The 14,243-nt window shown below is 35.2% G+C and overlaps 2 protein-coding genes across 2 annotated transcripts in view; both read left to right on the top strand.

Annotated features, from left to right (window-relative positions):
• The window catches only part of LOC143580119 (serine carboxypeptidase-like 13), a 39,211-nt gene extending 33,075 nt beyond the window's left edge, over positions 1–6,136 (top strand). Inside the window, exon 14 of the mRNA XM_077063237.1 lies at positions 5,974–6,136. Within this exon, the coding sequence (XP_076919352.1) occupies positions 5,974–6,121 (148 nt within the window). The 3' untranslated portion in view covers positions 6,122–6,136. The remainder of the gene's footprint in view (positions 1–5,973) is intronic.
• On the top strand, positions 197–5,959 carry LOC143580120 (serine carboxypeptidase-like 11). The gene is made up of 13 exons (XM_077063239.1): positions 197–469; positions 562–707; positions 790–866; positions 2,891–3,013; positions 3,082–3,184; positions 3,717–3,754; positions 3,873–3,971; positions 4,055–4,147; positions 4,231–4,356; positions 4,436–4,510; positions 5,444–5,562; positions 5,662–5,775; positions 5,853–5,959. The coding sequence occupies exons 1-13, from the start codon at positions 345–347 to the stop codon at positions 5,947–5,949; spliced, it is 1,335 nt and encodes a 444-aa protein (XP_076919354.1). The 5' UTR covers positions 197–344; the 3' UTR covers positions 5,950–5,959.
• Positions 6,137–14,243: the final 8,107 nt, after the last annotated feature.

Below are 14,243 nucleotides of genomic sequence, written 5' to 3'. Positions count from 1 at the left end.
GACGGAACATCTGGCAACGTGGCGCGTTGTGATTGGTTAAAAGTTCAGTCGGATCAGTTAGTGTTTTGGTCAGATCCAACGGAAAAATATGACTAGTTGAAAAGGAATAAACCTTGGTTAAATATATGATTATTCTGGGAATTTTCCCTAAATGAACTCTTGAAAATAATATATAAATAAAAGGCCATGCATACATGAATCAGCTTCTAATTGGCTGACAACATTCAGATTCAGTACCGCTTCTTTTTGACACGCAAATGGAAACGTGTATCACATCTAAAGATTTCAAACTAAATTCACCATATTTAGTTCAGACACGTCCTTTTTGATGATCACTTTCTGAAATGATGATGCATTGGTTTGTGATCATCATCTTCTTCATTAGTTTTCATGCTTCAAACTCAGCAGGTATAGTGATCAAGTATCTTCCAGGTTTCCAAGGACCACTACCTTTTTACCTTGAAACTGGGTATACATTCAATCTTTCATTAATTTGTCCTTTGATTTGGTGTATATATAATTTAGTTTGTGTACATATATTCGAATGATGGTTATATGTAGTTATGTTGGTGTGGATGAGAATGAAGATGTACAGCTTTTTTACTATTTTATTCGGTCAGAGTCGGATCCTGATCATGATCCTCTCATGCTTTGGGTTACTGGCGGCCCGGGTTGTTCCTCCATATCCGGCCTGCTATATGAGATTGGTATTTTGTTATAGAATATTTTCAATCGGCCGTGTGTTTGTTGCTTGGATATCTGAATTCATTTGAAAAACAATGCGTGCAGGTCCGATTCAGTTTGCAGCTGATCGCTATAATGGAGGCTTGCCCACATTGATATTGAGACCGGATTCGTGGACCAAGGTTTCTCCTCTCAGTCTCTCAAAAATGATGTATATACATGTGTGTGCCACTTTTGTACTATAATTTTCATATATGTTTGTAGGGCTGTGCAACGGTTCAGAACCGTGAGAACCGAACAGGAACCGAAAATGAGTGAAATAGAGAACCGGAACCGGAACCTAATATAGTAAACCGGTTCGGTTCCAGAACCACTAAAACCGATTCTCGCTAATCGGTTCTAGCTAGAACCGGTTCGATCGTTTATTTATCAAATGAGTTATGCAAGCTTTGCAAATTGCAAAACAAGTTTATACAATTGTATATCTTCTTTCACGGTAAAACTAATTTAGATTACAACATGAACATCTATTATATTTTTTATTAAAATCTCAGTGTTGAAGTTAAATAAATCATTGGCAACGATAAATTAATGAAAGATCGTATCATTTTATATTAAATTACCTTGATAGCTTAGATCAAAATTGATCATGGTTGCTAGGTCTTGAACGTAAAGAAAGAAGATTTGAATTAAAAAATGATTGAATGGATGTCGGTTAACAAGTTACTTTATAAAAAATGGGGATTGGTAAATTTATTTAAAATGTTTTGTATATTCCGGTTCTTCGGTTCCAAGTCTAGAACCGCCGGTTTTACCCGGATTCGAACCGGGAACCGTTTAATGCAAATTCTGAGAACCGAGAACCGAACCGGTACACACATTAGCGGTTCTGAGGCATCGGTTCGGTTCCGGTTCCTCGGTTCTAGCGCATCCGAACCGTTTTATATGTTTGCAAGAACCACAAGCTAATTTAATTGTTTTATGTTCATTTCTAGTTTGTCATCATTTTACAATTTTGAAATATTAGTATGCAAAAATTAAAAAATATGATTATATGGGTTGTGTTCATGTTAACCCGTGGTTATCTAGATTAAGTTCTAGTTCACGTGTCTAACAAGGTTTTCGGCATTTAAACAAGTTGATGTCTAGCGCAGATGCTGGCATTTAATACAACCACCAGCTTATTATATGTTGGTAATGGTTTGTATACGCCGGAGTGTACTGGTGTGTCGTTAGTATAAACTATGTTTATGAGTCAAAGATTACATTGTAAATACTTGGGGGTTTAATAAGTAATATGTCACATCGGTTAATTGTGTTAGGTAGGTAATTATCGTAGTTACCATTAAGTCACCGTTATTTAAACAATTTGTAATTTTGGCATATGAAATTAGTGTAATCAATTTAATGTATATAGGGGTGGCAAAACCAACCCAAATGGGTTGTTTTGTGTCAATATGGATAATTTTTAAATTTGGAATGTGTCGGGATGGATCAAAAGAATTTTCCTAGGATGCCAAGATGGGTTGGGGAGATGCTAGTGACTTTTGGTTATGGTTAGACTGGGTTTGTTTATGGGTTAGAATGGACTAAAACAAGCTCCATTCAATTTTATTTTAAACAAAACTCACGAAACCGAATAGAAACCGAGAAATGGAAACCGAAATCATTGAACCCGAAAAGGTACCGAAATGAATAAAAAGCAAAACCAAACCGGAAAAAATCGAACCTGAACTGACACAAACCCGGGTTTTTTTTTAATGAACGTGGACGACGGGAAAAACATTTTAGTTATTTACATTTTGCGTTTTTTATTTATATTTTGAGTTATTATTTTTTTTTTGATATTTTTTTTGAGGGGTTTTTGAAACCCTTTGTATTTTAACCTTCCCTTGGGTCAAGATGGGTTAACTTTACCCATCTTAACTCATGCCCATCTTAACCGAAACCCATTTTAACCCATCACCCAAATCCAACCCAACCCATTCACATTACACCTCTAAATGTATGTGTTAATCTGGTGTTCTTTATTCACTCAAATTAGTCTTTGAATGCGCCGACCAAAACGCTAAACTTGCCAAACAGGGCCAACCACTGTGTATTATACACTAGAGCGGCCCTTCTGGCTCGCTCTTGTGTGTGTGTCACTTGCAAACATTAATGGATGCCAACATCTTAATGGTCTGGGAATGTTGTCGATATGCAGACGGCGAGCATAATTTTCCTAGATGTTCCTGTTGGTACTGGCTTTTCCTATGCGAGAACCACACTGGCCTCGCGTTCAACCGACATCCAACTTGGTGACCAAGCCAATGAGTTTATGAGAAAGGTACATGAAATGATTTGTGTTACAATTTTATGATGCTTATTGATTACGATTTGGAATTGTTTGTGCAGTGGTTTGAAAGTCACCGGGAGTTCGCTTCTAATCCGTTCTATGTGGGTGGAGATTCCTACTCTGGAATCACAGTCCCAATAATCACACAATACATATCAGATGGTAACCTCATGATAAACATATCATTGCTGACTTCATCATAAATCCGTAACACGTGTGTAATTTTACGACACAAAACGAACCTAACATGAAATGGCAAGCTGGGTTTAATCTAAGAGGGTTCGGATCAGTTTCTGTTCCTACCCGTAAACTAATTTTGCTAAACAGACTGGGTTCACCTTGACCCGTTTATTTATTTTCTATTCCATTAAAATTGTTTATTATGTCACGAATTAAATGGGTGGCTATTCTATGACAAAATTTAAAACTTTAAAGAGAGATTCACATCAAGTTTATAAGAGAATTTTACATAATCGTTATATATATCTTTAGTGTCTCAGTAAATTTATAGTTAATACGCGTATTTAAAAAAAATCGGGTTAAACGAGTTGTGATCTTGTTAGCCCGCGGATCCTCGTGTCGTGTTTGGATTCACATGTTGTTTTCAGGTTTGTATCGGATTTGATCCACCATCCTACTAACACAACACTTTTAGTACATCTAAATCTCAAACTTATCTACTGCAAATGTGCAGGAAATGAAGCTGGCAATGAGCCTTACATTAATCTAAAGGTTTTAATTTTATCCCATGGATATAAATTATGCACTAATTTTTTATTTTTTTTTGAAAATAAAAATTTTCGGTGAGATTACAAAACGGGTTTGCTGAAAGGATTCATTTTGGCATTAGGGATATGTTCTTGGCAATCCAATGACTTTCCCAGAGGAAACTAATTACCAAATTCAGTTTGCTAATGGTATGGGACTCATATCAGATGAACTCTACAAGGTTTGTTCTCTCCTATGATCTTATATATTTTCTACATGTTTTAACAATTAATTTTGTTCATATTCAACGTCTATACACTATAGTCATTGTTCCACAAGTGTCATGGAGAGTATCGATCAGAGTATATAAGCACGAGCAACACAGAATGTCATCAAAATCTAGAGTGGTACCAAGAGGTGCTTTACTTACTTTACATGGCCTCTTTTCTCCATTTTGATGCAAAAGATTAAAATAACTGACTTGAATGAACTTTTTCTAGTGCATACGTGGGATTGAAAAACTCCATATTTTGCAACCTTGTTGTGCTACTGGTAATCCGCTAATTAAACTACCCACTCAAAAGCTGCTTAACGAGCATCGTCCTCCTCCATCATCTAAGTGTTCTGTAAGTCTAGCGTATTCTATGAAGTAAAATTGAATCAACTTGTAAGATAATTATAGCAAACTGTTCCTGAATCATGCAGAGTGATATAAGAATTTGCTTGGTTTACTATTGGCTAAATGAAGCCAATGTTAGAGAAGCATTGCATATCCGGAAGGTATTGTTGTGTGTGTGTGTGTGTGTAATGGTTTAGGTTCTTCTGAGAACTCCTACGAGTTGTGAGAACTTGAAGGAGCTCCATTTAACAAATCTTTTTCATATGTTTTATATGTACGTAAGTTACATTTGCTAGAAAATAAAAATTTTCATGACTCGACTATTAAAACATGTGTAACTAGCGGTTATAGTTTCCTGCAAATGCGTAATGTAAATGCTGGTAACACATGTTTCAATAGTCGACTTGTGTAAAAAAAACCTTTTAGTAAATGTAACTTAAACATAATAGATATGCAAAAACAAATAAATAAATAAATAAAAATTGTTAAATGGAGTTCCTTCGAATTCTCACAACTTATAGAACAACTCATAGAAGTTTATATATATATATATGTCATTACTTAACTAAATTAACTTTCACTTCTATTGTCATAAAAAATTCTCACCCCGGCATAAAAGTAACTTTATATGCTCGTTTGGGGTTACAAAACAACTTATAACATTTTTATTATGATAAATCAATTGATGACATTTGGGCAAACGAAGTTACTCATCCGTTAGAGTGAGACTGTATTTGCATCTAAAATGAAAGTTAACATTGTTATTGATCATGTTGCACGGATGGATCATTAATGGTCCTCAAGTCCAGGTATCTAATAACACACATTATTTGGATAACTCCCACTTTTTTCTAATCTAGGAAAATAACTCAAAACATCAATTACAGTAAACTCTCATACAGAACTAAATTTTATTATGTAGTTGTAGTTGAACCCGAATTGGTCAACAAGGATCAATTAAAAATAACACATTAAGTCACCAACTTATGGACCAATACTCAGAATTACGCCAAAACACCGAGGGGTTATATTTTGGATTTTTAAAGCATAAAACCCAATTTGCATTTATATCATTGATCACACCAAGAACACAGGGAGGCAGACCAACGTGGATAAGATGCAGCTTAGATATGAACTTCACACGGACAGTTTATGATGTTAGGCCATACCATCTAAACCTCAGCAAGAAAGGTTATCGTTCTCTCATCTACAGGTTATGTTCGTTTTACAACTTGAATTGAGATTGTCCGTTTGTGAAATAATATTATATCATCAAAGTCACTAATTAATAAACTTTAATAATTTAACACAGTGGTGATCACGACATGCATGTTCCTCACCAGTCAACTCAAGCATGGATAAAAGACTTAAACTACTCTGTCATCGACCGATGGCGATCATGGAAGCTTAATGGTCAAGTTGTTGGGTAATATCCAAATTTCTGAAGTTTCAAGTATAGAACTATATATCAAATATAAAATTTATATTGGTTTATATTGATAGGTACACAGAGAGTTATTCGAATATGATGACATATGCCTCCGTAAAGGCAAGATATCTGAATGTTCTTATATCAAAAGGTGCAAAGAGAGTTAACTGAAACAGTTTGTTGTTTATGTTGCAGGGTGGTGGGCACACAGCCCCGGAGTACAAGCCTGAAGAAAGTGTTGCCATGTTCAAGAGGTGGATATCTAAGCAACCATTGTAACCAATTAATCACTAATCTTTGTTGGTTTAATAGTCTGTTCGGTCATAAAACATGTATCTACTGACGTTTATTTGGGTTTGTTTAAACAGTAAGTAATATGGGTCAGAGGCCACATACTCTTGGATCCTAACTTTAGTTTATTTCGATGTCGGGTTTGTATGCCCATGGGAATGAAACGCCATCGTTCCAACTGTTTATTTAAAACAGTTTGTTTATTTCGATCCTAACTTTAGTTTATTTAAATGCCCGGCGTTTCATTCATTATAACGCATCGATCATTGCAATTACGTTGGTCCGTTAATTTGTGTGTGTATCAAGTTTCTCATTGTTCATTCAATTCTATCTCAAATCTATTTGTGTCGTTGTGTGAGTGTTTAATCTTCAACGAACTCCCAATCCAATAAACCAATGTTGGAAGGCTATTGTTTTCTTACACATGTCGAAATGATTCCATAGTCAATATATGCAGTATTTATGTTAATCTTTGTCGTGGTCAAATAGTAATTTAATAATAATGGTTTCAATGAGAACAAACGAATTGATCCATTTGGGTGGACCCCACTTGATTTGGCATTCATATGCATTGACACATTAACATAAAAGGAAAAGGGGTGTCGCCATCCTCTTTGGCGAACTTTTATTTGGAGCGGTGTTTGAGGCTTTAACATGCCTAGTTGGCACGACGTGTTATTTCACAACAAATGGTTTTATTGTTGGACTATGTATGTGTTCTAGTTTAACTAGTCATTGCTAGCTAAAGAGTCATATCAATTGCACATAGGTAAGGAGATTTTAATTAACTCAATCGTTAACTAGCGTGTTATAAGTTGACTAACGATAACAAGCATTAACCTTAAATTATTTTTTTATTTCTATTTTTCCAATTAAACAACACAAAAATTTATATTAAACTACATAAATTAAAAATAAAATTCAAACTTACAAATCAATATTAGAGAAAAAAAACTACTACAATTCAAATTAAAATCCTATGCAATATTTGGCTCGGATTGTCTCCTTCATAAAATAGCGCGGATGAGAAGATCTAGATTTGAGAAATCTTCTCGAGGAATTAAAAGTCATTTTCGAATTATCATTTCAAATACATTTTTTTTCTTCAAGCAATTCTTTTCAATGTGTATTTATCAACAAAATAAATATATTATAGTATGTTTGCAAGTTCTCTATCTTCACCTCTATAATTACATTAGAAATCATTACTTTATCTCTCATTTTTTTAATTTAATAATCTCTTTTTTATACATTTATTATTATATTTTTTTATCTCTTTCACTCACAACCATTTTCAACAAATATTAAAAAATTATATGGTGTAAACAATGATTCTTCAAATTTCACTTACAACCACTCTATACAATATAAAGAACCAACTCATATAAATTTAAAGGACATGTTGTCAAACATGTTTTTCGTACTCTCTTATAGTGGAATTATTTTTATTATTTTATATTAAAACCACCCCCACCATATCTATATACTATATATAATATGGTTTGAATTAAATACAAATTAAATTAACGTGTTAACTAGTGAAAATAAAGTAGTGTATTATATATACAACGTAGTTTAATTATAGTGTAATGTAATTACATCATAGCACTACGATGTAATTACATAATTACAATACTTGATTCTCAAATCTAGCACATTAATTTGATTTATACGTTAATTTTCCCCATATATAATTATGATTTTTAAATTGTAAGAGGTAAAGTATCTAATACTTAAAAGTATAATCAACAATGCATAATAATTTGAAAAAATAAGGGTAATTTGGTTTTTGGATCATATGATCTACGGTTAACTATTTAGTTTCGAAAACATGTTCTCCAACTTTAATCAAGTTTTGTTAACTTATTAAATAGTTACATATAAATCCATCTTTACCGATATATTATTTTTAATGTCAATTTTAAACCAATTCCTAACCCATGATTTTTGAACGGTCATAACATTTTCATCCGTTAATATTTTTTAAAACACTTACACTATAAAAAACTAGCATTTTATTTTGTATAATATTTATTATTATAGTTTTTTTATTTAAAGAAAAAATAACATGTTAAATGATAGTTTGTTAGGACTGAAAACAGGTCGGACATATTCGAATAATAGGTCAGAACCGGTTAGGCTATAAGGTATACATGCCATTTTGCCTCCCACTTCACAGTGCCATGTCAGCGCCACATCATAATTCACTTCATTCCACTATCTTCCATGATATCATTGAAATGGTTACCAAATTACCACTTCCTTAACTTTTCAAATAATATATATATATATATATATATATATAATAAAACTAAGTCTAAGACAAATTTAATATAATTTAATTTTACTTTTAAAGTTATACTATAAATACAATAAAAACACAAAATATTTTGATATATTTAAAACATTGTATTTAATAAGTTAAACTAAAAAACATCATATTTAATAAATTATATTAAAAATATATACATTTAAAATATTAAATAGATTACATATTATATTAATATGAATAGATAAAATTCAACTAAAAATATAAAAAAATAAATAACATAACACCACCAAACTCCTCATCCCTAACTTCTCATCCTCTCTCTATCTGCAACCATTCTTTCTCATCTTCTTCTTCCTTCTTTTCAAAAGATAAAACAACTCTTGCAGCTCACCGTTCATCAAGCTCTCAACTCAAGCTCTAGTTTACTAAAATAAAATAAAAAGGAAGGAAAAAAGCTCAACAACAACAATAACTTTGCCGAAGGAGAAACGTGCGGTGAAATATCAACAATAACTTTGCCGTTGAGCGGCACCAACTACACCGGGGTGGTGTTTGCCGCCGACACCGCTTGCCATGTCAGCAGTTGGGCGGCAAATCGAGATCCACACCGGACAGTCTTAGAGTCAAGACGTGTTACAAGCATAGAACATCGCATCACGCGAACACCCAACTAATAATATAACACGTGTCAACATATTTCAACCAAACATAATCCCGAACATAACATCATTACTCTACTGTCAACCGCCTCTCCCTTTTACACCTTTTTTTTGGTTTTTTCACTACTTTTTGCCAATTGTTTCTCCAAACACATGAGCTGTCCTATTCACCCGGTCTACGTATCAAATTTTACATTTCTACTTATTAAAATTAAGAAAAAATTACTAACTGGTTGAATATTATTAATTATTAATACTAATATACTTCTATTTTATATAAGTTTTATTAAAAAGCTTGTTATTACTTCTTAAATAGGATTTGGTATAGGATTTGGTGAAGTAATGTAATTCCATTGGTAACTAGTAATGTAAACCTTTTACTATAAAATAAATATGCAAATCTACATTTAACATTTAAATTCATAACGAGAAAAAAAGGTCATATGTGCGTCAATAAAAGTAACCACATATATAATGATTAGACGAGGAGCTAACATTTATCATCGAATTCATATACTTTAAACAAGTTCGAGAACAATAAACAATGGATAATTATGTAACGTTTGGATCAAATACAATAGAATTTAACCTGCTAATCGTGTAAAGCAGAAAAAATAGAAATTTGCTCGGTGGGCAATCCGTATATAGAGTTAGGTAAAATCCGTATTTAATTGATGAATTGAAGCTTGCCAATCAGATATAATTGATGAATTGAACCTTGCAAAAATTTAACAATCAATTCTTGGTTAAAGAGCCCTTGTGAATCGACAAGTCATCAACCTGAGTTATAGAATTTGCGTCGTGCATTTTTGCGAATTGATTCTAATTACAATCAATGATTGAACAGATAAAATAACTTTCTAAGACCCTCCGTAGTGGTGTGATTCCCACTCTCAGAGTGCCCCAAAGCGCCTGGAAACAACGCCCCCGGGGCGCTTTGGGTGCTTGGGAGGGGGGGGGGGGTGAGGCGCTCCTCACATAGCGCCGGTGAACCTTTGATATTTGCCTTGAATTCCACATTTGGTCAAATATACCCGTTGTTCAACGGCTCAATTTATATATAAAAAAAATAATTATTTTTCTATATATATAACCAAACATTTAAACTTTCTAAAACAATATCTACAAATTCCTCACATTTTTAGACTCCCTCTACAAAATTTCTATTCAAAACACCAACAAAATGGATTCTCTCTCCTCGTCCGACATAGAGGTGCACAAATCGGTTTTTTTAAAAAAACCGGTTCGGTTATTAACCGGACCGGTTTTTTTTGGACCGGAAAAAAACCGAACCGGTTAATAACCGGACCGGTTAATAACCGGTTTTTTCATCTCAAAACCCTAACCGGTCTAACCGGTTAGGACCGGTTTAGAAACCGGTTAGAACCGGTTAATAAACCGGTTTTTTTATTAACCGGTTTTTTAAAAACCGGTTAACCGGTTTTTTTTTTTTAAATAACCATAAAAAACGGTCAAAAAACCAAAAAAAAACGGCTATATGCCCGTTATACAACGGTCAAAACCGGTTTAACCGGTTAACCGGTTATAAAAAAACCGGTTAACCGGTTATAAAAAAACCGGTTTATAAAAAAAACCGGTTAACCGGTTATAAAAAAACCGGTTATTAAAAAAACCGGTTTTTTTTATAACCGGTTTCAAAACCGGTTTTGGCTCTAAAACTTAAAACCGATATACAACCCGGCGGTTTGTAAACCGGTCAAACCGGTTTTTTAAAAACCGGTTTTTTTAAAAACCGGTTTCCGGTTTAAACCGCCAAACCGGTTCAGGAACCGGTTTTTTTGTGCACCTCTAGTCCGACATCATCAATCGATATTTGCAAATAACGAGCACACGGCCGAAGACAAGGCGGCGGTTACAAGTGCAGTTACACTTGCGGCAAAGTATACTAAATATATTTATTCTGCTCCTCAATCGGTTTTGAGAAGAGAATGTGTTGAGCCAACAAGCGTTTGATAGACGACTATTTTATTGACTCACCGACATACAAGAACCCGAAGACTTTTAGACGTCGCTTCCAGATGTCTAAACGTTTATTTTTGCGCATTGCCAATGATTTGGAGAGCGAGTATGATTACTTTAAGCAAAAATGCGACGCATGAGGGCTGTTAGGATTCACCAATATCCAGAAGTGTACGTTAGCGTTACGCGTACTCGCCTATAGAAGTACGACCGACAACAACGACGAGTACTTAAAAATGGCGAAAAAAACGACACGAGACACCTTGGAGTATTTTGTCCAAGGTATTTAGGGCATGTTTGGGTGAGCTTTTCTTTTTTGCTTTTTGCTTTTCGGATGGGCAAAATGTCCAAAATGCCCCTCCAAAAGCACCTAAAAACTTCAATTTGGTGCTTTTAGTTGCTTTTGGAGGGGCATTTTGGACATTTTGCCCATCCGAAAAGCAAAAAGCAAAAATGAAAAGCTCTCCCAAACACCCACTTAGACCATGTGTAGTCATAAAGCTCCATTACGAGGCATTATGCGTCACGTGGCGCCCAGTCAGAGTTATGGTTTTTTACAAAAACAGGCTGTAGTCATAACTCCCCCCCAGGCATTATGCGCCATGTGGCGCCCAGTCATTATTAATTTTATTTGTTTTTTTAAATACTAAATCATTTAAATAAATTAACATAAAATTAAAAAATACATTAAACTTCCAAATAAAAACTAAATTAAAAAAAAATACATAAATAATACTAATAAAACTAAAACTTATTTATATTTTTCTAAAATTTTCGCTCGTCGAGCGGCTTTTAGAGATTGGACTATCGGGTCGTCTTCGGATAGCTCATTTGATAAAACCTCGATGCCTTTGTCTATTTCATTCCTTCTAAGTAGGTTGACGGCGTCCAAATTTACTTGAAGTCGTTGGGTTCCAAGGTCGTGTAAAGCTTGGAGTCGAGAGTTCATTTCTTTGAATTGACTTTCCAATTCGGGATTCGAACCCGTTGCCGACAACGAAGCGACCCCTTTCCCCCTTCCCTTGGCCTTGCTTCTTCTACCCCCCGGCCGAGGCATCTCGGTAGTATTCACGGCGTCATTATCGCTTAGGTTGAAGTTTCGAGCGTTGGAACGGGGCGTGTCTGGATCAACCGAAGACGATGTTTTAGACTTTTTTTTACGCGGACCACCTTCGGCTTCGACATCCAACACCATGCCCCATTTTGGGTGAAACCTCAATAGGTCTTTCCAAATGCCAAAGTAGTTGAAGCCCCCCCCCCCCCCACCCAACCTTATGTTGATACTCTGTCAACGTGTTTTCCATGACTTCCGCGTCCGAGACACTGCTACTCCTATTTCGATTCATCCGAGAAAAAACTGTATGGAAAGCCAAGCATTTGGTGTTTATGTCGCCCCATTTCGACAGTAACGAATCTTTTTCTCGACGTGAGTCCCCGCCAAGCGCGAACTCAACCTCGGGTTGGGTCTCCAGGACGGGTTGAGAACCCGAACCGGCAAAAATGTTTGTCGTTGGGTTTTGGAAACCGGGCACCGCATTTGGCATAGAGTTTTTTAGAAATGCAAAGTACGTGGCCATTTGCGGGTCATACATATGCGGGACGGGTACGGTTGGCATCGGGGCGGTATATTGGTTCGGTTGTGGATTTTGGTTGCCTTGACGGGCATATTGGCCGAAACCGAGAATATTTTGGTTGTTATTCGAAAACATGATGGTATAAATATTTCTGTAAAAGATATAATTAGTATAGAAGTGGAATGAATGTGTTAAAAAATGAGTTTGGTTTGTTTATATAGTATAAATTTACTTAATATAATATTTTTAAAAAAAAAACCCAACGGCTCTTAACGTAAACATGGCCCCAACGGTTCTTTTGTTTTATTTGTGTGCCATTAATCACGTTTTACTTATAACGTAGCAAAAAAAAATTACAAACGCGGGGCGGGGGGTGTACCCCCCCCCCCCCCGCGTTATAGCTCACAACGCGGCACACAACGTGCCAGTACGCTTGGTCTTAGTAAACTTTATATTTCGTTTATTATACTTTTAAAAACAATATATTGCGTTTTTTATATTTTTAATTAATAATTCTAATATAGGCATAATACAACTATATGGTGAACGTTATCTTAGAAGACCCACTTGGCATGATCTACAACGGATTTACTCGGTGCATGAAAGGGAACATGGTTTACCCGGCATGATCGGGTGTTTAGATTGCATGCATTGGAAGTGAGGTAACTGTCCAATTGCATGACGAGTCCAATATACACGTGTGACCAGAAAGTACCAACGGTGAGTCGCTTCATACGACCTTTGGGTTTGGTCGGCCTACTTTGGCAGCCCCGGGTCCAACAACGACATAAACGTTTTGGAGACGGTAGAAGATTACATATTCGCTACCGCACCAGTCGCATCGTTTTGGGCTAACGATAACTTCTACCCACACGGATGCTATTTGAGAGATGGGATATATCTGAAATATTCTATTATTATCAAAACGTTAGAAGCCTGAGGAATGAAAAGAGAAACTATTTTTAGAAAGTACGAGAGTCATCGCGAAAGGACATCGAGAGGTGGTTCGAGGTTCTTCGCCAGCACCGGCATTACGTGAAAAATCCGTGTCGTGCATGGACATTGGTAAAAAATGAGAAATGCTATGTATATGTGTATCATATTGCATAACGTGGTTTTAGAAGACGACATGTGAGTAATATGTCAACATTATATATTGGAGAATGTCCAACAACAACCACCTCAAGAAACTATGGGGAGAGGGGTGCAAAATACTTATCGAATGTGTTCACGTGAAATACATAATGCGCTTACGGGTGATTTGGTTCAACATGTTGGTCAGTTCGGCCAATTCAAGGCGAAGGCGAAAACGTATCAATCGGGGATGACGATGGAGACGAGGAACGTGAAGACGAGCTCGACGGAGACGAAGACGGCGAAGAATATGAAGACAACGAAGAAGACAAAGACAATGAAGAATAAAAAAGACGAGTAATTTCTAGTTGTTTTTCAATTCTAATGTAAACTTATTTATTTTATTTAATAAAATGTTATTTAGATTATATTAAATAAAAAGGTAAAAAAATAATGATGAGGTAATGATTGGAAGATGCTCTATCCACTACACCTCTTTAATCCAAAAAGCTTATTTGCTGACGTGACGTCACATGTCGCACAACACCCATAAAGAAACTCAATCCACTACACGTGGTCTAATAGGTTTATGATCACTGATTGCTTTCACTTTTC

This window comes from Bidens hawaiensis, unplaced genomic scaffold (assembly GCF_021521415.1).
Source record: "Bidens hawaiensis isolate Kalapana, Puna unplaced genomic scaffold, B.hawaiensis_p1.1 tig00030246_1, whole genome shotgun sequence".
NCBI classification, from domain to species: Eukaryota; Viridiplantae; Streptophyta; class Magnoliopsida; order Asterales; family Asteraceae; genus Bidens; species Bidens hawaiensis.
This window is presented reverse-complemented; position numbering and strand designations above follow the sequence as displayed.

Excerpts from the sequence above, each read along its gene's own strand:
- LOC143580120 (XM_077063239.1), top strand. The coding sequence starts at position 345 with ATGATGATGCATTGGTTTGTGATCATCATCTTCTTCATTAGTTTTCAT. Across the intron at positions 3,185-3,716 it reads CACACAATACATATCAGATG|GAAATGAAGCTGGCAATGAG; the intron begins GTAACCTCATGA and ends GCAAATGTGCAG. Across the intron at positions 4,357-4,435 it reads CTCCATCATCTAAGTGTTCT|AGTGATATAAGAATTTGCTT; the intron begins GTAAGTCTAGCG and ends TGAATCATGCAG.